This window comes from Pyrgilauda ruficollis, unplaced genomic scaffold (assembly GCF_017590135.1).
Source record: "Pyrgilauda ruficollis isolate IOZ18807 unplaced genomic scaffold, ASM1759013v1 scaffold21, whole genome shotgun sequence".
In the NCBI taxonomy this organism is placed as follows: Eukaryota; Metazoa; Chordata; class Aves; order Passeriformes; family Passeridae; genus Pyrgilauda; species Pyrgilauda ruficollis.
This window is the reverse complement of record NW_024520318.1, coordinates 3,448,262-3,476,206: the sequence shown is the minus strand read 5'-3', so window position 1 is coordinate 3,476,206 and position 27,945 is coordinate 3,448,262. Positions and strand designations below refer to the sequence as shown.

The window sequence follows — 27,945 nt, the reverse complement described above, 5'->3', positions numbered from 1 at the left end:
AAGCGTAAGCATTGTTCTGAGCTTCTTGATGTTTTGTAGATGAAACAACATGTTTTGATTATAGAGGAAGCCAGATTCGAACTGAGTGTGTCTTTCAGAATCATTTTCCTCCAAAACCATAACGTAGCTACCAACATTTGCAGCCACTCATATCTTCAGCACTCTCCTGTGCTCTGAGCCAGGAGGGTCAGTATTGACATTCACAGTAAGGCCAGAATAGCTGAGCATCCCACTTTAAAAGGGATTTTATTTTGTTTAAGGACTCTCATAAAAGAGAGAAAAGTTTCCCCCTGTTGTTTCCAAGCCCCATAGTGCAAATGCACTATGAGTTTCTTTGGTAGCTGCTGTGGGCTGCAAGGTGTGCAGTGTGTGCAGGATCACCTGTTGTTTCCAAGCCTCATAGTGCAAATGCTGCACAGTTTCTTTGGTAGCTGCTGTGGGCTGCAAGGTGTGCAGTGTGTGCAGGATCCCTGCTCCTCCAGTCCTGAAGAGACTTTATGAGGGCTGCTCGCTTGTTCACAGACCACAATCCTGGATGAAAAACATTTAGGAGGGTGTCCCAAAACAGTTTAACAACTGTGATGTGTATGTGGCATAGGAAGAGGATTTGTGTGCAAACTGTACGTTGCTTTTCTTCACCAGTACTGCACCCTCGTTTTGTATTCCTCCTCCTCGCTCAAGGAGATTTTGCTAAAAATCTCGGTTAAATCTTACACCTGAAATAAAATGCTCTGTGGTATTTACAGATTTGAACTCCTTGCTGACTGTGGGCTGTTTCATCTTAGTAATGACACCCTCTACACATCCTGTATTTTAAGCACATAACCATGAGCTGCTGTCTCTGGTTCAGGTTCCTGTGAATTCCTGGGCAAAACAGCCCAATTACCACTTGTTTTTTTTTCCTAATGAAGTCCTAAGTTATTATGTCCTAACTTGCATGGAATATGTTCTGAAAAATGGCAGAGCTGGGAAGAGCAGCTGATAGCATATATGGTTGCAGATGCACCATATAAAAACACCCCTTACCAATTTCAATGTCTGAACAAAGTGTTGGATTGTGTATGAAAGTATTTAGTAGTATTTACATGCCATAAGTATTTATGGCATTATGTAAGTATTTATAAGCATTAAATAAGAATTTAAGATGTATTAAAATCACTGAGAATTTCTGTGCGAGGTTTAATAGCAGCTTAACACCTCCTGCTGAGTTACCTTAAATAAGGTAAATCTGCCCAATTGGCAACACAAGGGAAAAGTCCCCTTTAGTAGCAGCTAGTACTAATTCACAAATGCACAAAGGACCTCAATCTCCTTTTAGTCCCTGCTGTGAAACAGGCTGGTTCCTCCCCATCAAGTCAGTGATTCTGTTAGAGCAGCTAAGGAGCTGTAAATTATGAGTAAATTATTTAAATGAGGCCATTTTAGATACTGCATTGATAAAAAAAGCAGGATTATTTGGCTTGGTGCTCTCTAGCTGTTCAGAAGCTGTCACTCAGAGTGGTTCAGTGGTGTTGGATGTGGGGGTTCTGAAGGTGTTGCTGCAGGTTGGACTGATGCCAGTGGTGGGTGGAGTGGTCAGTGGGTGGGAAAGAGGCTGCTGGGGTAAAATTCACTGTTTGGAGTTTGGTTGTGTAGGCAGGAAAGGAGTTGGATATTGAGTTGGATAGGAGTTGGATATTCTTTTATGTATTCTTTTATGGAGTTGGATATTCTTTTATGTATCCTTTCACGTAGTTGGATATTCTTTTGTGTGACTGAGTTACCTGGGGAGCTGAGAGTCAGGCGAGGATGTGTGGGTAAAATAGAGACATGGGGCATTTCCCTGCTAATGGGAATGATGCCAGGCTTCCACTCTCTGTGTTTTGTCCCAGGGAGTTGTTGAATCTCTCCTTGGTGCCCGAGGAAGGTCCCAGTGCTATCACCAAGGCTGGCAGTGTGAGGAGGAGGTGTCAAGTGCCACCTCCCCATGGCAGGGGCAGGAGGGAGGGCTGGCTCTGCAGAGCCCCCTCCTCCACATTTCTCACTGTGCAACAGAATAAAGAGTCCATGGCAAAGCCTGGCTTTGGTTTTATCACTTACCTGAGTGAGAGGGCTGATGTCTGTAACTTGGTGTGAGCTGGATCGATGCAGAGGTCAGGAGTGTAACGGGCACCAAGGAACGTTGTAAAGGAAAACCAAACCACCAGCACATGTCCTGTCAAAAAAGTAAATGTCAAAATGCTTTCTTGCAAACTTTAATAGAACAGAAAGCAGCCTTCTGTTTGCAGAGGCAGAATCTGGCTTGGTATTTATGGAGGGCTGGGGAACGGCTTCCAGAAAAGCTGTTTTTCCTTTATAGTCCTGTTCACCCCTGTAAAAGTACAGGTGGGGAGTGCTCCACGAGTTTTGATTTTCTGCTGGCAGGATTTAAAATATTTACAAACTTATTGTTCATGTCCTAAAAGCTTGTGGTGTTGTTGTTGACTTTATTCCGGAAAATTGCCATCTCAGGGACCAAGAATTTATTGTTTTTTAACTGGATAATATGACAGCAAACAGATGGATCTTTCAAATAGGTTTCTGAAATAGAACTTAAAGACATAAACCCTGAAGTCTGTATCCTGTCCCTGGCTGGGCAAAATTCCTCCCTGTGCCCAAAAGTTATGAAAATCGGATAATTTAATGGCATTCCACAATAATTTGCCATTACAAGGATTGTCATTTTTAGGAAGAGAACATCCCTGTCCAATAAATCATTCATAAAAACATTTTAATTAGTATCTTTAAATAAAATCTTAATAAGTACATTGATTGCAATAAGGATTCCAATGCAGGAATAATGTGTTGTTTTTGTTTCAATTTTGCTCCCAGTTCCAATTGCCTGATCAAAGAATTTGGGTAAGTTCATTGCTTATATTTTTAATTTAATCGCTGTGAAATAAATTGCATAAGAAAAATATAATATGAAAGATAACTTACCTCTCAATTATGGAGCATGCCACTCTTTCCTACAGGGTCTTACAGCTGAGCAGATAAATATGCTCTTGTGAAAAATTGGCTTTATTTTTATGTACCTGATCCTGCTGGTTTTGTTTGGTGAAGGCAATGGGAGCTTTACCTGAGTGAGGGTTGAAGAATGCAGTCTTTTGTTTATATGTGACTGAGATTGTTCCAAGCCGTTTTCCTTCAGAGATTGCAGTGAAATTTTCAGGCTGAAATCTTGTTAGATAGCAATAGTTAATATTTAATCTGCATTAAAATACAGAGTCTCTCAGGATTTTATGCTTTTCCCTCACTTGACTTTGGTGGGAGTTAGTCACTTTAATAGCTTTGAAATTTTGAGCCTAATTGCTCATTGCAGTGCTTAAAGCAGAAATAAAACACCCATTTATTTGCTGTGTTTAGGTCAAATTTGTCCTCTGTGTATTCTTACATCATCCTCCTTACACGAAAAGGAATTGTGCTTTAAGTGCACTATGGAATAAATTTGGCCTTTCTCTTCTATTTTTACAAAACCCTGTTTTTAATACATCTAAATTGTTCATGAGAAGGAAAAAAAAAATAAAGAACCGCAGCAACTGCTTTTGCAGATGCAGCTCCAAAAACGCCGTGTTCTGATCTCGCACTGCCGGCTCCTCAGCTGCAGCGCCGAACCCATAAATGCTTGTCCCAGATTTTCCCAACCTCTGGGCTTTGGAGGGGAGAGCTGGAGCCAGGAGCAGGGCTGGGGTTCCTGACTCGCTGCTGCTCCTCGCTCTCGCTGCCTCCTGGACTCGTTTCACCAGGCAAAGCCAGAATTCTGCAGGGCGAGCGCTGAGATCTTCTCGTGCTCCTCTGCTCGTGTGTCCCTGCTGCAGGAGGTGCTGCCCCGGGCTCTGAGCCCTGCCCTCTGCTCCGTGCCCTCCTTGGCACACTGCTAGAGCAGTGCTGGACCTTGGCTTTGTGTGGGTTTCATCCCACTTTCTTCTGGGAAGAGCTGTCGTATGCAGCTGAGAGATGCTCTGAAGGGAGCTGAGCAGGCTCCAAAGGACTCCTGAGAGCACCCAGAGGTGCTGCAGGGGCTCAGCAAGCAGAAGGTGAAGTTAGATGCCAGACTTGGAGAGCACAGGAGGTGGTTCCCAAATATTTTCTTTGGGAAATTCGCTGTAGGACATGAAGGAGCCATAGTAGGATTTGTGATTTGGCCCAGGCACTCTTAATCCTCTGCTCTGAGAAAAGTGGCTCTGCTTCAGCAGGTTTGGGAAGTGGAAAAACCCACTGCAGTCTGTTTCTTCTGTCTGATTTCCTTGCCTTTGGCTTAGTCCTCAAATTTCCATCATTCTGCTCCTTTTGTGAGTGTACGTCTCCTGGCTGCGCTCACGCTTTGAGCAGCTCCAGCAGAAATAGGTGTTTAAAACATGAAGTGACTGAGCAGGATGCTGATTCATGGATGAATCTCCATCTTGAGAGATTTGGTTTTGTCACACAAGCCTTTCCATCTCAATTCCCAGTTGCATGTGCCACATATTTCAAGATTATTTGAGATTGGATTTTCATTGTTTGGCAGGAGCCCTATGGTGCAAATCAATGGACATCTGTTTTGAATGGATCAGGATTAATTGATCTATTTATGCCATTTTGGTTCCATCAGGAGAAGGTTACTCTAGGGAGGTTCTGTAATTTTAGGCAGACAGTATTTGCTTTAGGAAGAACCATTGTAAATAATTAAAACAATGTTACAAATAAATGGAAAGGAATTTGGTGAGTGCCTTAACAAAGCTTTTGTTTTACTGGGCTTAATTTTAGGGTGTGATCCATTCTGTTAACTGAGCTTAATCCCTACCAACTGGATTCATACAAATCCACTTATTCTGGAGCCATACTGCACATCAGGAGTTTCTTGCTACTGCTTCATAAAGTTCAGCCACATGTGATAGTTCTCTTGAACGTGAATGTAACTCAGCCAAGTTCCAGGGCTGGCTGTCCAAATACACACAGTTTCAAGACAACATGATTCACAAATTGCAGATTTTAGAGGCAACATTATAACTTCAGCTGGGGGAGGGAGAAATTCTGAGCTTTAGCAGTTGGATTTTGAAGAGTTCCCCAAATAACAGTAGTAAAAATAGAAAGCAAACACTTGAACAGTTTTTTTTCCCATGAGGTCCGGCCATAAAGTCAGTTGTTTTTGTGATAGTAGCAATGAAGCAGTCACGTTTGTCAAACAGGAGGTCATGTAATTCATGACATTGTCTGCGAGATTATTTCATATCATCAAGTTATTCTTAAAAAGCAACAACAGCAAACCTTCACTTTATTTATGCCACTTTTTCTTGGGTTGGTTAATAAATTTTAAGACAAATGTTCAAGGCCCCTGCTGATGATATCTTGCCCGCTGAAATGTTTATAAATACTTGTTTTAGCCGATTATGGTAATGTCTGCATTTTTGAGTCGGAGCTGGGGAATTGTGACTGCACATTAGTTTGCGTCAGTCGGAGGTTAATAGCCTCTCAGGGAGGTGGGGGAAAGCTGCTTCCTTTTCCAGACATCTGGACACAGATAGAATCAACAACTCTTATATATGTAAATCAAAAGTTACTGTTCTATATAAAACACTGTCATTCACTGATCGCAGATTAGGAGCGCACGTGACCTGTCCGTGAGGCAATAGCTGTATGTAAAAGGTGTAATAGGATCTTCTGCCTCTCCTGCCTCCTCAGGGAGCTTTCTCCATGGGCATGGCAATTCCACTAATCCAATCCTTGGGGTCGAGCAGTGCTTCCCCCCGCCCCGTGCCCCATTCAGGGATCACCACAGCCCTTGGGTGTTGGGTTGGGGTGCCGAACCCCCTGAAAGCCCAGCTGGTGGCTTTACCCACACACCCGCCTCCCTGGTGGTCCCAGGGACCATCCCTGGAGAGGGGAGGAGACCATGAGCACCCCCCAGGACAGGCACTCTCACCAACACCTCTCTGCAGGAGTTGGGTGGGTTGAGTAGCCTCTCCATGGCCAACACAACTCCTGTGGAGGCAGGTCTTGCTTTGCCATCAGTACTAACCGTGTTTGGAAGGAAGAGCAGCTACTTTGGTCATGTTTCAGCTGGAAGAGCTGTGGAAGAAGGAAAGTCATGTCCTGGGTTAACATTTAGTCATTAAAAAAAGGGGGGGGGAAGGGGAAGAACAAAATAGTGATTTTTACAATCATTGAAGATGACCAGTGGGTCCGCCTTGGAGTGTCACTGGGCTGAACTGGGCTGAACTGTGGCATTTAGGTCTGTAAATGCCATAGGAAGAAGGGTGAGTGGGCAGAGAGTTTGTGACTCTTCACTGTGAGCACCCAAATCCAGAAATGACTATGAAGATTCTGCAGAGATTCAGAGAAAGCTGAGACACCAGGATTAAAACAGTGATAAAAGTCAAAGTCAGTAAATTCCCACTAATACCATGGGGAAGTGTGACTTTTAACTCTTGTCATTCAGGAAAAAGATCTTGAAGTTGGTAGTCTTGAGGAAATATCACCTGAGTGCTTAGCAGAAAAGAGTTGAAAACATCATTATGTTATAGTGGCTTCAGGTCTTGAATACAGCTAATGTTCCTCACAAAAAGGCCATAGCAGAATTAGAAAAGACACAGGAAAGTGCAACAATGATGATCACAGGTAGGGAACAGCTTCCATTCAAAAAGAGGCTAAGTAGGTTTTGATTTTTTCATCTGGGAAAAAAATGCCTGAGGGAGCTGTGCCCCAGCTCCGTGAGCCCATGAATGGTGAGCAGAACCTGGATGAGAAGTGGTTATTCATTAGTGATAACAATACCAAAAAAAAACCCCACAAAAAATGTCAGGCAGAAGGCTTAGCAGGAACAAAAGCCAGTATCTTTTCATATGCACCTAATTAAATTGGTGAACTCTCCTTGACAGAAATATAAATGGGTTTGAAAAGGTTTAGCCAAGGAGTGGGAGCAGTGGCTGATGGCTGTTCAATGTTGTAATGGAGATGAAGCCTCCAGTTAATGCTCTTGCACCTCCCTGTGCTGGTGTTGGGCAGTGGGGAGATCTGTCCCTTGCCCACCCTCCTGTGTGTCCCCTGGAGCCCCTGCTTGGCACCCAGTACCAGCTGCCAAAAACTCGCGTGGCAGGTTTAGAATTCCTGCTTGGTTTTGGTGTCTGAATTAGCCCTCCATGCAAACCCCCTGGATTTCTTACTGCTCAGCTGGTGTTCTGTAAGTAGACTGGTGAGCAGGGGCTGTCTGCCTGCACGGAAGGTGATGGACAGCATGTTTTGGATCAGGGCTGCAGGATTTCATGAGCTGTAAAATGCCCCCACAGTCCAGGGACCCATCTCACAACAGGGATTTGCATCTTGAAGGCTCTGAGCACCAACACAGTCCAAGACTTATTAAGAAAATGCCCCAATTTAGGTTCTTGGGAGCCCTAACTCCAGCAGATAGTACCAGCTATAATTATCCTGATAGCAGTGGAGTGACAGTGCCTTGGATCAGCAAAGCCGTGGGGCCAAACACTTCCCATTGGTGCTGGTGCAGTTCTTGAAAAACATAAATCATACCAGGTCACCACATAAGTCAGGCTTTAAACAAAAAAAAACACAAAACAGCTAAACAGCAAAACAGCAAGCACAATAGTCATTCCTATGGTGAGAAACATATTTTTAGAAAGCGAGTAATACTTTAAAATAATTGGAAGTGCTCGTGTTTCCTCTGGATGAGGGATTTAAGATTAGGTGCTGATTTCATACCTATTTTGGGACTGATGTAATCCTGGAGGCAGTGTTGGAGGTAGAGCTGATCTGCGTTGCTGTGCATGAAACAAGAGTCTGTCTCAGTTTCTACTCTGCAAAATCCTGGAAATAAGAACTAAAGCAAAAATCAGCATGACTAAGCCATTTTAAATGTAAAGGGGAAAATAGTTGCTTTAATATATTACTGGCGGGCACCATGTGCATGAGAAATTGTGATCCAAAAATGATTTAAACCCACTAGATAATGAAATGGACTTGAATATTAAATATACATAAATAAAACATTTATTATACTTCTCAGTACCCTTATTATTCTTCACCATAAATATGTGATATCATAACCCATGCACTGTCTTGTCATTGCTAATCAGCCCGAAGGCCAAAGGGCATTTTTCACTCAAACCATTTATTTTCAGCAGTTATAAAATAGATGAGTGAATTTTTGTGGGGAACAATTAGAAGGAATTAAAAGCAGCGGAATGACTATTTTAAAAGCTTTAAGAATCAATTTCAACTAAAGGAGAATATGAAGTCGTATAAAAAGAAATATATGGTAATGTTGAGGTGCATGGCTTGATAATGACATCTCGGTGCCGAGATAGAATTACCTCCTCTCCCAGCAGCATCATCATTACATATCTCATGCCTGTGATCAGTACATGTCAAAATCCTTCATATTGACAAATGTGCTGTCCACTTGCATCTGTGGAGAATGTTTTAGCAGCTGAGTGATTATGAATCAAACCCCAGAGCTTACAGCCCTTACTGCCTCGCAATGCTTTCACATTTGTTGCCTGACAAGTAAATGTATCTTGACTTCCCTCTGAGATTTTTTATTTTTTTCCACTGTGTTTGATGAAAGACATTTGGCAAATTGGCAGTGGTACCCTGTACGTTGCAATTTGTACTCAGCATTAGGAATCTGAGCATGAAATGAGAGGGCAGGCTACAGGCTAAAGGGAAAAAAACAACCCAGCCCAAAGGCAGAGCTAACCAGCATGGAAATAGTCATGCCAGGAGACAACTGTGTCATTCTGCCAATGAAAATAAAATTAAATAAACCTGCAAAAATTCCCAGTTCTTCCAATTAAAATTTCAGTTTTCCAACAATCAGAGGAGCCATTTATGGATTTTGAAGGACAGTCTATGGAGGTGTTCCAGCTGAGAAGGGTTCAACATCTTGTCTTTCATATAATTTCCTTCTTCATTACAAGCAAGATCTTGCACAGGGCTCATGCTGTGGGTTTTGTGCTCTGTAGGTCAGAGCTTGGCTTTCTTTTTTTTCATTTGTTTGTGGTGTTATGGAGAGGTGGATGGTTATTCTCACCTGTCAGTAGGCTCAGCACCATTCTTGAACTCTTCAAGTGGCAATGTTTGAGGTTTTGGAGGAGCTTTTCATGGTCAGTTCCAGACAGCTTAAAGGAAACCGTTCTCCAGAAATTATTTAATCCCCACTCCCTGCAAATTACAGACAGCTAATCAAGAGTGGAGCCATCCCAAAGCACATAGGAGTTACAAGCAACTAAAGGTAGAGCAGGAATATTAAGAGGTGGAAAAATAGCATAAGCATGTAACAGGGAATGTGAGTACAGAGCACCAAAACCACCAAAGCTTCATTTCTTCTGTGTTTATCTAATGGTCTTTGGCTATGATGGGCTAGAACTCTGGACTGGATGGTTGGATGTGGCTGGAACTTTGATGGAGCCTCTTTGGATCTGGATTGTTGCAGCCCTTCATTGAGCTAGTGTTAATAAGGTTTCCTCTGCAATATGTGTCCTCTGCAAGTCCTTAAAAAAATAAAATTAGAAATTCAGTTATTATTTCTGTTTATTTGGTAATAAATATTCAATGATTTCTGTAGATGGAATGCACAGACTTCTAGGCACACAACCACAGAGCAGGACTGCAAAACCTGGAATTTTGTAGGAGCTGGGGCTTAAAAATAAGAATAAATGAACACTGGCTGATTATTACCCTCATGACTCATAATTTTCGAGACTGCAACTCTACCCTGAATTTTTTTCCCTTTTTCTTCTTTCGCTTGTCAGTTGGTGTTCCCTGCATTTCGGGTTCCCGGTGGGGGCAGAAATCCGAGTGGGTTATTTACCGTGGTGGGCTCTGTGCTGTTTCCTGCTGCAGGTGTCAGCTATAGAAAACATGGCTGAGAAGCTGGAGAGCTTCAGCGCCCTGAAGCCGGAGGCCAGCGAGCTGATCCAGTCGGTGCCATCCATGTTCAACTTCCGCGCGCCGCCCAGCGCCCTCCCCGAGACGCTGCTGCGCAAGGGCAAGGAGCGCTACACCTGCAGGTACCCCGGGGCCACCCCAGCCTGCCCTCTCCAAGCCTCCCCTGTCCTGAAATCCAAGAGCGAGGCTCTCAGGCCTCTCCCTGCCCAGCGTGGAAAGTGTTTCCCTTTGGGGTTCCTGGCCTGGATCAGGAATGGCGTGGCCAGCAGGAGCTGGGAGGTCGTTCTGCTGCTGAGCTGGGCGCTGGTGAGGGCGCACCTCCAGTGCTGTGTCCAGTTCTGGCCCCACTGTTTGGGAAGGACTTTGGGACACTTGAGGGCATCCAGAGGGGGAAAAGAGGCTGGAGAGGGGCTGGGTTCCTGTGAGGAAGCACTGAGGGAGCTGGGGGTGCTCACCTGGAGAAAAGGAGGCTCAGGGGTGCCCTCATCGCTCTGCACAGCTCCTGAAAGGTGCCTGTGCTCAGCTGGGCTGGGCTCTGTCTCCAGGAACTGGAAAGCACAGGGGCAATCCTAGATGACAAGGAAGACTCTTACTTCACACAGAGAACGAGAGGACACAGCCTCAAGCTGCACCAAAGGAAATATAGGTTGAATATTAGGAAAAAAGTTTTTTACTGAAAGAGTGATAAAGTTCTGGAATGGCTGCCCGGGGAGGTGGTGCAGTCACCATCCCTGGATGTATTTAAGAAAAGCCTGGGTGTGGCACTGGGTGTCAGGGTTGAGTTGAGGTGTTGGGGCTGGATCTTGAAGGTCTCTTCCAATCAGTGATTCTGTGATTCTGTTTATTAAATTATTGGTGTTGCAAAACAAAGAGCTCTCCCTTGATGCCTTGGAGTGGCTGCCTAAAATAGATGCTGGAAAAGATTAAGAGAATAAAAGCTGGTATTTATTACAGGCCTTCAACAGGTACACCTTGGGCTGTCAGAAGCCTCCCAGAGGCTACACCCAAGATGAACAATGATCATGAGTTTTTCAGACAATTATAAGTTTTGACCATTTACCTATCAGAGGTTAATCCTCCAATTACAGTTTCAGGTAATGAAGTAATTTACTCCAACTTTGCCCCTTCTAATTCATCGTTGCTTATATCTCTTCTTGAGTTTCAGGCCCAGAGAGGAATTGTTTTGTCTGACCAAAATGTGAAGACAGTAGCTAACACTCTATATGGAGTTATAGAGTTACACACTAAAGCAGTACAGAATTTGAAAAATATAAAAGCTAAATCCTGAGGCATCACCCTGTATCACAGCAGTTTGATAAATGAGGTGGAAACCATTATATAAACAATTTTTTTTTCCCAAATTTTCTCATCCCTTTAATATATAAAAGTGTGCTTTCATAATTGATTTTTTTGATCATAAACTACAGACGTGTTTTCTCTCTGGCTTCTGGTTTTAATATCCAAAGGGATCAGTGATAAAATACATTACTTATTAGGACTTGTGTGTATGGACTTAAAAAAAAAAAAACCCACAATGAAGATAGTCATTGAATGTGCACCCAAAATGAATGGGAGCTTTGTCCAGGAGAGTGGAATTAGCTGTGTGGGTATTTTGAAGGCTTATACATCACGTTGTGAAAAAATAAATGGGATGTTAAAAGTGAAGGGATGCAATCTTCAAAGTCATTGCATGGAGCAGGCGCCACCCTCATTCACTTAAGAGAGTGCTGTGTGTGCTCTGCCCCCATGCAAAAATGGGCTCAATGTCCTCGACAGAATGGGCCAATTATAAACTGAATATTAATATGCTACTTGAATGAAGGGGGAGAACTCAGGCTAATTTTTTTTTTTTTTGGCCATTATTTTTCTTGTGACATATTATTGAGTTTGGAGAATGGTTTTTAAATTGCACTGCTTAGGTCTCTATATCATCTCCAGAATGTGCAGGCATTTGACACTGGCATATCGGTTTATCTGATCTTTTTGAAAACATGTCACCTTCTTTCAAGACATGTTGTTATAGAAACATACCTTGATGGATTAGGTCTTTGAGTCTTGTCTGCTCTGATCCTATTCAATGCACAGAACGGTGTCACGTTTGCTGACACGTAGAATTGGTTGAAAGGTTTGAAATTTGCTTACACAGAGGCAGAAATCCAAGGCTTTAATAACAGATTCTCTTGATTCCAAATCTGAATAAGGCTGATAATCACCCAGTGGGCTTAGAGCCTTGGGGTGATCTTTAAAACAGGTTTTTCATATAAGCCTTGCTTCTGCACAAGTGAAGCTGGTTGGTGCCAGCAGTTCCAGCCCCACTCTTGTGTGTGTGTTGATCCCTTACATTTGCTGAACGCTTTTATTGAATGTTGTTGCACCAAAACCATACTGTGATGATTCCATTTGGGCTGTGCATCCAGCGCAGCTCAAATTTGCTGAACGCTTTTATTGAATATTGTTGCACCAAAGCAATGCCAATAGGACCATACTGTGATGATTCCATTTGGGCTGTGCATCCAGCGCAGCTCAGACTGGGATGAGGCCACTGAAGGCTGTGTTGTTTTATCAAACATTTTCTTATCACAGATACTGTGGCAAGATTTTCCCGAGATCTGCAAACCTGACCCGCCACCTGAGGACGCACACTGGAGAGCAGCCCTACAGGTACCACACCCCTCACCCCGTCTGTGCTGTGGCCAAGCTCTAGGGTCTCTTCCAATGCAGACATTTTCTCTGAATAAAGCCAGGGAATTCAACATCCTTGCTGGACCAGCTCCAGCCCTTCCTCCTTAGATTTGGACCCACCATTGCGTTTTGGTGTCAGGGTTTTGTGCTGGTCCTCGGTGTTGGAGCTGCAGAAAGGGGGAGAGTTTTGGTCTTAGGGAAGTTCTTTTGGCTGGGGCAGCTTCCCAACACAACCCCCAAGTCCTACCTTTGCTGGCAGGGTGTCTGGCACTGCTGCACCAGTGTGATTGAGGTGATGTTCAGTAGGGCTCATGGGCGTATTTTCCCTTGCAAAAATGTTTTTTACTGGAGTTCTGCGGTGTTATTTGCAGCCTAAATTTGGGTGATTTGTCAGTCATCTGATTTCTGAAAGGTCCCAGTTGCAAAGGCATTACTGTATTTATTTGTTTCCTGCCTAATGTGGATCCTTTCTGAGGCCTGCTTAACCAAAACCCACGTGGGTGTGCTCTCCTGTTGATAAGAATATGTGTGTGATACTGAATCCAGGACGGTCACATGCAGAAATGTGTATAAAGCTTCACCTTATTGAAAATGAAAGGCTAATTTAAACTGGAAAGAGGCCAGTTCATGATCCATTAAAACAAATGCACAGATTTCTGCATTTTATGAGCTGTAAAGAGCAGAGTAAGCTCATTGTTTGTGAGGAAACAATATGTTTTTTGCATCTAATCTCTTTGGGAAATGAGATTCACATCTAATTTTATTGAAGGAAGGTCTTGATGCATGTTATACCCGTCCACTGCATAAAAGCCACAAGCAATTAGTAGCATAATGGGTGATTTCAGCACTAAAAAAAATTTTACATCCTTGACAAGTGTAAGAGAGGCGCGGGAGAAGTAAAAGATTGAAAAACTAAAGTGGTGAAGTCTCTTGGCTACTTGCCAGCCAGAGAATTTGGAATAGTTATAGTATGACTTAGTAATGGCTTAAAGAGCAATACAGTAAAGGCTTTAGGGACTCCAAATCGCTACAGAGTATGAAAATTGATGCCTCTGGTACCAGAGTGATAGACTAAACTACTCACATTGGCACAGTATTAAAGGTTGGGATTGTTTATTGCTGGTTTTTGCAAGATAACCAAATTTCCTCTGGGATTAGCAATCAAGCAAGCTAATTCCTCAAGAAAAGATTTAATCACACAGTATAATTTAGAATAGGAAAAGAAATAGCCCTTTTTACCTTATTTGAGCATTAGAAGAGATCTGTTTCATGTTTTTTCCAGAAGTGTTTAATTGTATTGTATTGGCAGCACATGAAACAATAGAGTTATTGCTCTACTGTTTTCAAACTTCCCAACTTTGCGTGCAACAGTTTTAAAAACATGGGACTCAATTACCATAGCTAATTTGATGCCATTAGCTCAGAAATATTATGCTCATTCCTAGAGGCAGTATTTAAAATATAAAGTCTAATGTGAATTAAAGCTGAAAACCCCACCATAGAAGTTATGTCTCCATTCCAAGAGCACAGCTCTCTAGTTAGCCAAAATTTGTCTTAATGTCAGGGAGGGTTAAGCCTCAGTAGGGAACAAGGAACTGTGGTTGGGTGCTGAGGCTGAGCCCAGAAAGCTCTTCATGTATCTTAGGAAAAATCTTATGTTTCCAGCCACTAACAAACTCTTCCCTACCCACTTGTTTTGTTGGCTTTTTTTAGATGCAAATACTGTGACAGATCCTTCAGCATATCCTCTAACCTGCAGAGACATGTGCGTAACATCCACAATAAAGAGAAGCCATTCAAGTGTCACTTGTGTGACAGGTGTTTTGGTCAACAAACCAATCTTGACAGACATCTAAAAAAGCACGAGAACGGGAACATGTCTGGTATGTTCTGTCTTTTCCCTCCTGTCTCTTCCCTCCCCAGCCTGCTCCCTGTCCCATGTGCAGGAATTGCCCCTTCCCTGTCAGTGCTGCCAAGTGTCCACAGGCACACGCTGCTCCAGTGGGTGGGGGGTAGCAAAATATGTAAGTGCCTAAGCTCTGCTGACATTTAAAGTGCTTTGAAAATCCCAGCATAAACTCTCCCCTTGTATAACTTAAGACCACTGGATGATGTCTTTTCTTTTGGTTTTAATTAAGCCAACCCATAGCGTTTTGAGAACAGACTGGGAAAATTGGTTTAATCCCATCTCTGCAATCACTTGGCTCTCAATAGGAGTCCTAGATTTAGAGTCTCAGGGGGCACTCTAAAAGATTTTCCTGGCACCTTCTGAAATATTCCCACTGTCAGGAGCTGAAAAGCGCTGGCTATTATGGAGCTAATGGTGCCTCTCAAGCAAATTGGTCACTGCACAGCAGCAGCACAGGCAGTGGCAGGAGAGGATGTCATTGGGCTGGTTTGGGTGTCTGCAGGACTTAATGAAAACCCTCTCTGCAGTCCTTTCAGTCTGCATTTTGCCTCAAGGGAGATAAACAGGGGCATGCAGTGAATGCAGAGCTGTCTCTTCCCCAGTGCTCAGGGAAAGGCATCTGACACTGGTCGCTCAGTGCTCAGTGAATATGTTGGTGGCTGCTCCATATTTTGAACAGATCTGCATAATTGATAGATAAAAATTAAGTCCCGTTTGCTCAGTTGAGCCATTGGTCTAAGAAGGACAGTTATCAATGGACAGTCTTGGAATCACAAGGAGCAGGAGGGAGATGTTGAAATAGAGACGTGGCAAAAGTGGTGATAAATCATGGAAATGGTACCCAGCATGCAAACAAGTCTTTTTGGCTGGAAATCACCTTTGCTCATGAGTAATTACTAATTACTGGTTTTATGGCCAAAAGCTGATAGCTCACACTGACCAGCCTTTGGCTCTCACCCATTTTAACCAGAGTTTCAATTTCATTTTGATTTAAATGGTTAAATGTAGAAAATGTAAAGGAACAGCAACAGACATTGTATGTTTTGCTTTAAGGTACTGCAACATCTTCACCTCACTCAGAACTGGAAAGCACAGGGGCGATCCTAGATGACAAGGAGGACTCTTACTTCACAGAAATTAGGAATTTTATTGGAAACAGCAACCACAACAATCAATCCCCCCGAAACTCAGAGGAGAGGTGAGTTGTGTCTGATCTGCCTTCAGAAGGTGCCCACTGCTCCTTTTTCAGGTCTGCAGACTTCACTTTTGTGATGTCTGGAGCCAGAGTTATTTTAGAATCTGGTTGCTTCAGTGGCCACCTTGGTGTCTCAGGAAAAGAAATGTGTTGATTCCCTCCCTACTGTGTATGAAGATGTTCCAAAGGGCAGATGCTGGACAAGAGACTCCATCTGTGAACACATTTCTCCTTGTATCTGGAGCTCTTAGTTTCAGGCTGCCCCCGTTGATTTAAGTCCTCTGAAAAATTCCTTCTCTTTACATTCATGGCAGAACAGGTGAATTCTACATCCTGTGGCTAAATGCACGGAACCTTAGGATTTAAGTGCAATTTAAATGTGTAATTAATAAAGTAGACCAGGCTAAATTCTTGGATCAAATGAAAGATTGTAGCTGAAAGTCCTTTCCCGTAAGTAACTCAATCCCAAGAAAGATGCTGAGTAGCCAAAAGCCCGTGAGGCTGCGGGTGGGCCCTGGGAGTCCACGGGGCTCCAGCATGTGAGAGAGCTTTTTCTTCTAAGATTTATTAAGTATATGGGTGTTTGAATTCTTCTGAACTAACAGAAGAGAGACCACTTCTAAATATTTTCAGTTAATAAAAGTACAGCTAAGCAGAAAAGGCTGTGGGACGGAGCCCCACATATTTCTTTGGGGTTGGTGTTGCATTATGCATTATTTTCCCTTTTGAATTGGCATTACATTATCAACATCAAAAAATTTTTACTGTTGGTGACAAACTTTGCTGTCTCCTCAATTTCTAGGTGCCTTTGTGAAGGGATAAAAAGGGTGGACACAACACAATTTCCACTATAGTATTGGATTAAGTGATTACGTGCATATTCAAATTTCATTCCATCTTGATTGGCAATGAGGGCTTGGGGTTTTTTCCTTGCACATCTGGTCTCAACATGTCCTCCGACAGGAAGTCAGCAAAGTGGAAAGGTTGCTGGGTTGTGCAGTGTTTCCTTTCTAAATTTGGCACTTCAGACTGCTCTTGACGGATATTTTATCCCTGGCAAATTGCTGCATTTGAAAGCATAATTAGAGAATCTGTTTTCTTAATCACATGGCTTTTGTTACTTTGGTTGTAGTCCATCTCCCTTTCATTTCTAGCAGCCTCAATTGAGCATAACAAGCAAGTTGGCAGCCCAAACTGAGCTCAACAATTTCTTATTTCTGCCTATTTAAATAAAAGATGATAAAGAGATATTTCTCTGATGATCTTAGAGGGAGGTGGCTGCTTCAGCTCTCCCTGGTCTGCACAACCTCAGATTTTTTTGATACTGTTCTAAAGACAGACTGTTCCCTTGAGCATTTTTTTCAGTTCAGTACTAAACTCATGGCAGTCAGCTGGAATTTGCTGAGAAAATAGATGAAACTCTAACATGTTCAGGAAAATGGTGCTGTTATTGTGGCAGAAACCAGCTTTGCTCCTCAGAAAGTCAAATGTTAAACACCAACAAAGCTGTGAGGGTTCATCTTATCTTGCTCCAGCGTTGGGTCTATCCCATATTGTCCCGCACAGTTTGAAGCACACGGAGTCTGAAGCAAACTGCGTGCGGACAATAACGTTTCCATTTTTGTAACTGTATTCCTGGAAGAGTTAAGGACCTTTTGCACAATGAGAACAATAGATGAATCAAGGCCTTCGTGCTGCATGACGTGGTGGGTGCAGATACAGTGGTAGCACGAATTTTGGGGGGGCTCCACTGGGTGCAGCTCATTCACATCCCTGTGCCTCTGGTTGGGCGTTCGTTGAGGCTGAGGTGCCAAATTTCTTCAGTTCTCATTTGATGTGATGGACACAATGGAGTCTGAATCCTACAGGGTTGAGACCATTACCAAATGAGCCCCTACTTCAGCGTGGGTATTATGTCCTTGATAAAAATCCTGTAGGAAGTAGTTAAGAGAAGTCATTGTCTGAGAGCAAAGGGCAGCGTAATAACAGTTTGTAGACCAAATGGTTTTCCATGTGTGTATTGCTGTAATTACTCATTTAATAAGAACAAATGCACTTAAATTGCCGTATGACCTTTCTTTTCATTGCTTTTCACCCTTCAAATCAGTCAATAACCTAGTTCAGCACGGAGGTGATATTGCAGACCACTCTTCAGGTCTCCAGCTGAAGCCCCTTAGGTTCCCATGTACGAAATCCATACATTCAGTGAAGCAATATGGCTTCCAAAGGGGTGGTAGTGTGCAAAATTAATTATGCATGTAATTTTGACTTTAAGACTTTGAATGCAATATTGGATGTCATTTTTTGTTAAGAATGCCGGATCCGATTTTCAGAGTTTCTTGGCCCCTACAGCTTCTGTTAAAAGGCAGCGAGTTGTTTTGCCCAGCCTACATGTATGATTGGAAACTTGAGATGAAATAATGCATGAGAAAATTTGGAATGGTTATCTGAACTTGCCTCTGTTAGAACAGTAGTTTTAGCAGGATAACAGGAAAATCCCATGCTGATGGTGCTGTAACGTCCCACTGATTTCTGAGTGGAATTTTCTCCAATGCTGCCTGAATGTCTGAAGCTAAGCAAGATATAAAATACAGAAATCACTTTATTCTGCTGGGACAGATGCTTTTCAGATCTGCCTCCAAGAGTCTGCCCATGAGGAGCTTTCATATCTGATCTGTGTTTATAGCTTGCATTTGTTTTGGTCCTTTCAGAATGAATGGCAGCCACTTTAAGGATGAAAAAGCCATGGTAGCCAGCCAGAACTCGGATCTGCTGGATGACGAGGAGGCAGAAGATGAAGTAATGATGGATGAAGAGGACGAAGAGAGCGAAATGGCAGGGAAAGCAGTCAAAGAGCCCGCGACGAGCGACATGCACGAGGGCACTCCTGAGGAGGATTATGAGGAAACGAGTGCTTTGGACATGAACTGCAAAGCTTCCCCTGGCAGGTTGGTCCCTTCCGAGTATTGGTGTGCCCGATAGGTGGAATGAAAACAATAAACCATACAAGAGTGCCAGCACCAAACCGGCTGCCGTGGGAACCGGTCCGGAGCAGCCGCTTCCCACTCACAATAGCAACGTGCGTCTGTGTTTGGGTCAACACCAGCCCTGCTCTCAGCCTCTTCGTGCAGTCTGGAGCCCTTGTTAGGAAAATTGACTGTGCTTGGGGAGCTATTGTGAGGTTCTGGGTGAGACAGGAAGCAGGGTGAGACAGTTCCATGGGAGAGACGTTATCTGCTCCGTGAACCGTCTTGGATCTCTCATAATGGCCTTGTGAAAGGCTGTGGAGACACCATGAGGGAGACAAACTCTCCCTCCCCCACTCGACTGCCCTTTCTTTAGAGCAGAAAAGGGAATTCTTTTTGCTTCAGGATCGCCATTCCGTGAGGCAAGGTGGTTTATGAATGTGAAAAAGGGGGAAGTTGTTCAGATGTGTAAATCTGAGAAGATGAGGGCACGCAGAGAGGATCATTTAATTGACATTTAAAACCTCCATGGTGTTTTTGTAGGTATAAAGAAGAGGAGTATAATAAGACTGGACTTTCAGCTTTGGACCACATAAGGCACTTCACAGATAGCCTCAAAATGAGGAAAATGGAAGAAAATCAATACAGTGAAGCTGAATTGGCAGCTTTCAATGCTTCCCAGCTGCCAGAGGACCTCAAGCAACCATTGTACAGGAAATCCAAATCCCAGGTAAAAGCTTAACTCAGTTAAAATATTACTGTCACCAAATACCCGCAGGATTAAGCTGTTAGTGTGTGGCAGGCAGGATTGTTCTAGCTTTGTCAGACAGGGCTGTGCTCCATGTCCACAAACCTCAGGCTCACCCAACATCCCACTGCACCCTAGAGACATGGCAGGGCACTCTGGTCCCTGAGAACAGAGGATTTCCATACTTTTTTCATACTTTTTTTACTATTTTTGTTCTGCCTGCTGCCCCCAGAAATGCCACGATAAGAGCTAGTCCCACTCTGCTGACACTGGTGCTACAGAGTTTAGCTGCAGCCTCACAGGGATGTGACTTGATCTTCTGGCTGGCTTGGCTTTTTGGTATTTTTTTATAGCCTGATGAATGGTACCACCTCTAGGTCCTCAGCATGTTTTACAAACAGCAATAAATGAAATGGTATCCTCATGCTATTTTTTGCCGTTTTCTAAACATTAACTAATTAAATTGGGTTTTTTAGCCCCTTTGGAAGATTCCTGTTTTAAAAACTGCAGAATATGCATGTAGGAAAGGTCAGCAAAGGAGACTGTTACATTTGGTGAAATACAGGACGAGACAAGGGATAATGTGATTCCTCAGCCTCTTGAAAAGAGACTCCAGTGCCAAGAATCTGAAGGCAAAGGAGACTTGGGACCTTGTCAGCTATTAAAGGTTTCTCTGATCTTTGTGAAACCAGATGAAAGCAGAAATTATTATTACTATTAGTGAGTCAAAAGTGTCTGTGAAAGGGTTGACAGTGGTTTTACCTAAAGCATTTTGTTGGGGCTTTTTTCCTAACTAAGCTGAGCCAGTGGCTGTAGCCTGCCTGTTGCCCTGGCCGCGCACGGATGGCGCGGGTCCAAGCTCAGATCCCCACCCACGGGAGTGTGACCTCCTTGTCCTTCTTCTGTCCCCATCCAGGCCTATGCCATGATGCTCTCTCTCTCCGACAAGGACTCCCTTCATTCTGCATCCCACAGTTCTCCCAACATGTGGCACAGTATGGCGAGAGCCGCCGCGGAATCCAGCGCCATCCAGTCCATCAGCCACGTATGACAGTGCGGAGTCGTTCCGAGGATGGGACCAAGTCCAAACCAGTAGCATGGCTCTTTCATATATGACTATTTAAAAGACTGCTGAGCAGAATGCCTTATAAATCTGCAGGGTCACTCATTTAAAGTCCAGTGACCTTAAACGGAATAATTTTAAAGAAAAAAAAAAGAAAGAAACTATTTATTCTCAATATTTTGTTTTGCACAGCAAAGGCAGCTGCTGACTTCTGGAGGATCAATGCGACTTTAAAAATATAAAAAATAAAAAATTGTTTCAGTGGATTATGTAAATGGGGCCGGGAAAAAGTGTCTTCCAGTTCACCCGGCTTTGAGGGGCAGGGGCAGAAGGGTTAAGACTGCATTGATACACACATGGGCACTCCTTTAAAGTAGGAACTGAATTGATTTTCTTTTTGTATAAGATAGTTTGACATAGGATTGGGAACAGTTGCTTTTATGTACAAATCTCTTCATTAAAGCTTTATGCGTTTTAGCCCTTCAAGGAAAGAAAATAGTTCTATCAAATGCACACTATCCATCGTAAATGTAGAAAGAAGTAACAGGGAATATTTTGTTCTCTCCGTAATTCTTTTACCTTCTCAACTGCATTGTTTAAAAAAAAAGGAAAAACAAGGAGAAAAAAAAAATGGCAGAAAAAGAAAGAACTCTGAAAAACAATACATAAGAGGCTTGTGTATATTGTAAACTATGAATGTTCACTACTCCAAGAAGCTAAATCATCCAGATAATTCAGTGAAAGCACCGCGTTCATCGACAGCACCACTAGTTCGAATCATTGTAAGGAGATTTTTTAATTTTTGACAATCATGTCACTGTTTTGTTGTATTGTTTCCTTTCCCCCTACCCTCTTAATTTCTCCTTTGTGTTGTGTGTACCGTGTATTTATTTGTTGGCAAACGATTGTTTGTTGATTACAATAGCACTGTTCCTGTAACAAACAGCACTGCTCCAGTCCCCCGCTGCGTTACGATGTAAGGCACCCATGTACTTCCAAAAAAGTGAGGTGAACTGATCTGTGTATATGGGAGTGCAAAACAGTGTTTGAAATTTTCTTACATTCCTCTTTTTTTTTTTTTTTGCCTTTTAATGAACTAAATAACTAATAGATGCGACTTAGTTTTGTTCTGTTTTTTTTTTTTTTTTGTAATACAGTAAATTGATTCGATTGTATAAACAGTTATAATTTCTTCATGAAAGCATGATTCTTCTGATTAAAAAAACTGTACCCAATATTTTATGCTGGTTGTCTGCGAGCTTGTGTGATGTTATGTTCATGTTAATCCTATTTGTAAGATGAAGTGTTCCAAATTTATGTTTTAAAAAAATAAATAAATAACGGAAGGTATTCAGTTATTTTTGGGGGTTTTTTTGGCCTTTAGTGAGGGACCAGATTTATTTTTCCTTTTGTTTATAATCTCATTTTGAAATAATCGGCAAGTTGAGGTACTTTCTTTAAATGCTTTGTACAATGTAACTGTTACGCATTTCAGTACATTACTATGGGAGGATCAACTTAAAAAAAAATAATAAAGGACTACAAAACTGAAGGGATCTATTTCCTTTTTGTCTTGGTTTTGTCTGAGTTGGGGCAAAAAAAGGGAGCATTTCCTCTGCAGCAAAGATGGATCTGTGGGGTGATGAGGGCAACCAGAGGATGGGGCACTGGGAGGTGTCTTGGACTTGGCCATGAAATGTGGGACATGAGCCAGAGCCTCTCAATAGACTGACTGTTGGAGGGGTTTAGTTAAGTCCTTTAAGTTTCAAAACACTACCTTGGAAAAGAGGGATATTTAGGTCATTTCACAGAAGAGGTTGGTGCAGTGTCACCTTCAGAGGCGCTTGTGGAGCCCTGAGTTTGAGCTTTGCCAGCCTGCTGCTTGTTGGGAAGAAGGGCTTGGCTGGTGCATAATGAAATATTCACTCACCAGAGTGATCAAAATCCATGGTTGAGGAGCTAAATGAGCCTCCAGCTGCATAAAATGAGCCTTCTAGAGTCTAAAAGGGGAAAAAAAAGAGAGCATTTTAATTTGTGTTCCCTTTGAAATCAGGTCCAAATCCCTGCTTCAGGGCAACCTGTGGAGGAGGGATGTAAGAAAAGACAGCATTTTCCCAGGGAATGCCCATCTTGCTGATCTTCTTATCAGCAGAGATGGAAGGGCTGAGATGCTCCTCTCTCAGCCCATGTCATTGCCCAAAGACCTCTCATAGCTCATAAGATATTTAATTTGAATTTCAGAATAATTTGTATGTGTCATTGTGTCTTCAGCCCAGGTGTGGGCTTGTTTGGTTTGCTCCTTCAGCTTGAGAGCCTTCTGCACGAGTTGGTGGCAAGCTGAGAACCTACACTGGAGTGGTTTTCATGCAGGAAGCCTAAACCCCACCAGGAAAAAAAGTAAATAGATGAAAAAAAAAAAAATATCCCTTGTGCATATTCTTGTACAGCACTGGCCTGAGGCAATGGCCACGTACATGCAGATAATTGCATAAATAGGCCATTATTTTTAGTGCAGTTAAAGTCACTGTGAAACTTGGTTTTAGGTTTCTGCCAAACACAGAGAACAAATAGATTAATCAAGTCAAGTTTTATCTGCAAACAGCTTTCCAGATCGTTTTCCCCTTTAATTTGATGCAATGACAGTTCTTATCAGCTCTGCCCTCACCTGCCCTAGATGAAAGAGGGTTTGGGAGCTGGAGAAAGGGTGGGACAGTGTCCCCTGGGTTTAATGTTCTGGGTTACAGCAGCACACGTGTCACAGACTGTCAGGAAAAGTACTCCTTGAGCCGTGCTCAGGGTTAGTTCAACCTGCCCATAACCAGGTCTGGTGACCATTAGGGAGCGACTGCCACCAATCCTGGGCTGATTTTCCCATTGCTTGTCTGGAACTTGGTGTTTTCCTGTCACAGCGTCCCACCCAGCAGCACTGCCCATGGGGTTTGATGGGCAGAGGGGACAAGGTATTTCTGTAATATCAACAAGTCCTTCAACTCCATGTAGATCCCTGACCATGACCTTGATTTTCACTGCCTTGTCTCAGTACCAGAGTTGTTCGCCCAGAGGAATAGCTGAAAAGCAAACCCAGATTTGATTACTCATCTCATTCCCCAATAAACAAAGAAAACTGGATAATTTTTGTCTTTGTGTCATACCCTCCCCAATGGACCACACAGGTGCAATTGTCCAGATGCAAGCAGATGCTGAGTGAGGATTGATGTTTCTGGCTTCCTACTACAGTGATTTATTTTTTTCTAAGGAAAAAAAAAAAAGTCAATACTTTTCAAAAATCCCTTCAGCTTATTTCAGCATCATCCTACCGTTCAACCCACTGTAGTACTTTTCTGTAAGTCAACAAATCATTCCCATGTGATCCAGCAGCCTTCCTAGATGGAGGAGCTGCACATTACCCTCTCAGTTCCTATCTACAGAACTGAACAAAGCCCCAGCACGACAAGATGATTAATCAATATTTCACCCTGGCCCAGCTCCTCAATACCCCTGTGGGTCTCAGTCGCTGTTCCTGTGTCAGCTGCTGTTTCCAATGGGTACATTTGTGGAGTAATGGCAGGGGAAGTTATTATAAAAGCATTTGCAGGGCTGCTTTTGCTCAGCTATTCAGTTTGGCCCGTTGCTCCACGCATGTTTTGAACTTTAAAACTTTCTGTCAGGCCTCTCACATGTAGAGACTCTGTGAGCTCCTGGATGGCTCCGCTGTGCTCTCTGCCTTCCAGCTATATTTAGTCCCAGTTGTGGTTTTGTTGCTCACTGGTAGAGTGGTGTGGAAAACTCAGTTTTAAAGATGCTTCCAGTAATGATTTAAACAAAACAAAGGTATCCAGCAGCAAACAGAAACCCCTTTTTCCATGTCAAACCCCATGTTCCTTGCCAGGACTCCAGTTAGCAGGAAAATGTTTTCTGCAGCCTGGCCAAAACCACCTTACTCCCATCCATTGACTGGCTCTGTAGGTCTGTGAGTACACCTAGCCTGGGGCTGGCAAGAGCCAAATTAATTCAGCTTCTGTTCCTGTACAGAAAATGGTGCCAGCTTTAGGAGAGGCTCAACTCAAGTTCAGAGTTAGGGAAGTCTGGGGAGTTTGTGAACATCAAATAAAAAGTAAAAAATAAGTACTGTTTACACCTTCTTCTCCATTATTTTTTTTCCTCTGGTTCAGATTTTTTTTGCTGCTAAAGGAAAACAGTTTTCAGCAAAATTATCCCAGAATTTAGATTTTAACAAGACTAACATTTAGAAAATCCCTGGAAAGAGGCCCCACTGCCACACAGTGATCCAGGAACTCATGGAACATCTTGCCAGCCTTTATCCCAAAACCTCTGCCTAAGCTTTGCTTGGGACTGGTTGCCCCACTAGGAATGAACACAAACCAGACTGAACACAGATCCTTTTGCAAGATGGAAGCAAAGCCTGCTTTCTTTGATCCAAGAGGGTGCACATTTTAAAGGCAATTGAAGCTATTTATATCTATAAATCCGTTTGGGGAACCTTTTATTATGGAAGGTGCCGTGGAAATATGAAAGTATTGTGGTACAATGAGCTTTAGCAGTCTAAGCGGGGGGTCTGAGAGGAGTCACCTCCAGCAGGCACTTGCCTTTTCCCTGCTTTATTTTAATACTAATTAATTCCAGAAAAGCTGGAGAAACTTGATGAAATGCTACACTTCTAAGAAAAAGTTTTGCCCAAGAGTCTTCAAGCAGGCCTCCCAGCTTGGGAGGGTCTAGTGGGACAAGAGGGTTAGTGGTGATTTTGATGCTTAAATTATCAGTAATTAAGAAGTTGATTTTCGGGGATTGAAGAAAATTTTAAACAGCTGCTTCTTGCGGGCCTTTTACTCCTCATTTTCATTAGCATGTGCTAAGGCAATCTGGAAAATATATTTAGATCCATATTATGCTATGTCAAGACCTCAGCATCTGTACCTTGGGGCAGATACATGTGAGATAGCCGAGGGTGGATGTGCCAGCACGCACATGTGGAAGCGTTCAATTTGTAATATGATTACAGCCCCAGCACAAAGCCCGCTTGATACCTGTGGCAGGCTTGTTTCATGGTAAGCTCAGAAAACTCTCCAAGATCATGTCGTGTTTCACATCAGCAGCCAACTCAAACCAGAGGAGTAGCGCTTTAATTCCTGGGGAATCTCTTTCAACAGGCGCGTGTCAGCCCCAATTAAGGTCCAGGCTAATTGGGGGGAGGTATTCAGAGGGGTAACGTGGTCCTGCAGCAAAGCAGCCCCTTTGTCCAGGCCATGCCAGCCAGTCTGCCTTCCCAAGGGCGGCCACTGGAGGAACTCCTGCTAGAAAAGCTCCTGGGAAAGCTCACAAGGGGAGGGAGAGATTTCACTGCGGGTAAGAGAGCTCAGGGTGCTCAGCAGCAGCTCACTGTGGGGTCTCCTGCTTTAAAGCTGCCATCAAAAGAGAGAAAGGTGATGAGCTGCCTTCTCCACACACAAAGTGCAAGCCTGACCTCAGCATCCTCCAAGGATCCTATCTCATCTCATCGCATCTCATCCACACATCTTTCTCCGCTCCCAAAATAACTCAAGTTTTTTTGACATCTGAAGTGTTGATACATTAGAAAAAAAGATTTAAAATTCAGGCATGAGTTGAGATGTTAAAATTAATTTAAACATTCAACCTCTCCTGAATTTCAGAGGGATTTATGTGAAAATCTCAGCAGACTCTGTATCAGGTTATCCATAATCCAATTTTTAATCCATTTACTGTCCATAATCCAATTTTTACTTATTATTTGATGTTCACCATCTCCCCAGACTTCCCTAAAACATTGGAGGACAAAACCTAATGGTCTAATTCAAAACTGATTCCTACAAATATTTGAAGGATTTTGATCTTCCTAATTAAGGAAGCACATGTTTTACTGTACCCAAATGTTTCATAGAGTCATACAATAATTTGGACTAGAGGGGACCTTTAAAGACCATCCAGTTCCAACCCAACCATGCCGTGGGCTGGGACACCTTCCACAACCTGGCCTTGGACACTTCCAGGGCCAGGGCAGCCACAGCTTCTCTGGGCAACCAGAGTGCCTCACCACCCAGATTGTAAAAAATTCTCCTTTATGTCTAGTCTAAATAGATCTTCTTTTAGCTTAAAATTCCTTGTCCAGTTGAACAAGCCCCATTAGAATCTGTCCCCTGCCCCTGTGGCCTGTTGGGCACCAGTCTGCTGGGTCTTCTCTTGAATTCATCTCTCATCTGAGCATGGCCAGGATTATTTTCTAGCACCCAGCCTTGGGCTCAAGTCTTAAGGGAGGAAAATCTTTGCCAGTCTCAGACTAATGAGAGGTTGACATGCCTACCCTTCCTCAGGAGGCCCTCCCAGAGGTGTGAGGTCCAGTCAGCTGCAATCACACTGGTGTAATAGAAGTTTGGTTCAGAAGGATCCACAGCCCCTCTGCTCGGTGCAACCACAAGCCACAAAACACTTTGCAATCCACTGTAATGAAGGAGAGACCTTTATTACATTTAGACTTGATTCCCTGGTACTCCCTGGAAGCAGTTCTACTGTTTTTATTACTTAAGAGCTATTAAAACCTTAACCACCGCATGGAGCAGCTCACTCCAACTTTACACTCATCCATAAAAACTTTGAATGGGAGATCAAGAACTACTTTTTGGACTGAACACCCCATCAGCTGAGGAGTGCCAGCGTCAGGTCTGAATTTGTCCCTACCCTGGCTGAGCATAGAGACCAGGCTGAGAGGTGCTGAAGGGCAGGAGCATGGCTTGTAGCTGAGTTTTTCCCCGTGCTTTTCTCTGCTGCCTATAAGGATGGACAGGGAGTGGGATGCCAGTGACCTCTCCTTCCCCTCGTGCCAGCCATAAGCCAAGCTCTGAACATGCCACCCTCTGTTAGTGTAGGAAACAGCAAAGTTGGACAGAAGGCAACTGTGTGAAGAATAAAGTAGAGCAGGAACAGGGACTGGGGTAAACCCCACCCAAAAGAAACCCCAACAAAAATCCTGAACCACCCTAAACTTGTCATGGTGCTGGGGGAGAAGAAGCAGGAGTAGGTGACCAGCAGGATGGCACAGAGGCATTGATCAGCTCAGTCATCTCTCAAAAAAAAAATCCTTCTGAAGCACAAGTGCAAGACCAAAACAACCTGACATGGTGTAAGGGAAAGGCACAGCCAGAACCTGCAATGAAGGAACTCCCTGTGTTGCTCTTTGTGCTGCCCAGATCCTGGTGGGGTGTAACACAGAAGTCAGCTCAAAACCTTTCATTATTTTCAGGGGGTTTTATTACAGAGTTGAAAAATCTGGCTTTCTCAGCTCAATGCTATTCCAAAGTATAACTTACTCCTCCTCCACTCTGCCACTGAATTTTTAATATTTCCTCTTTGGAAAATGTCAGGAGTCTCAGCAGGGTGTGGGCTTCTGCTCTAATACAGCTCTGCCAGGGGTGAGCGAGGCTGAGATGCCTTAGGGCAACACTTTGCCCTTGG

At 43.3% G+C, this 27,945-nt stretch overlaps 1 protein-coding gene across 7 annotated transcripts in view; it reads left to right on the top strand.

The window, feature by feature from the left end:
- MECOM (MDS1 and EVI1 complex locus) overlaps positions 1-22,010 on the top strand; it is a 324,276-nt gene extending 302,266 nt beyond the window's left edge. For 4 of the 7 annotated variants that reach the window (XM_041467817.1, XM_041467821.1, XM_041467818.1 and 1 more), the window contains 8 exons: positions 2,851-2,877; positions 9,853-10,019; positions 12,481-12,558; positions 14,293-14,462; positions 15,542-15,686; positions 18,395-18,631; positions 19,193-19,379; positions 20,314-22,010. In XM_041467817.1, the coding sequence (XP_041323751.1) occupies positions 2,851-2,877; positions 9,853-10,019; positions 12,481-12,558; positions 14,293-14,462; positions 15,542-15,686; positions 18,395-18,631; positions 19,193-19,379; positions 20,314-20,448 (1,146 nt within the window). In that variant the 3' untranslated portion in view covers positions 20,449-22,010. The remainder of the gene's footprint in view (positions 1-2,850; positions 2,878-9,852; positions 10,020-12,480; positions 12,559-14,292; positions 14,463-15,541; positions 15,687-18,394; positions 18,632-19,192; positions 19,380-20,313) is intronic. The other 3 variants (XM_041467819.1, XM_041467820.1, XM_041467823.1) reach the window with 1 other exon arrangement.
- The last annotated feature ends 5,935 nt before the right edge of the window (positions 22,011-27,945 follow it).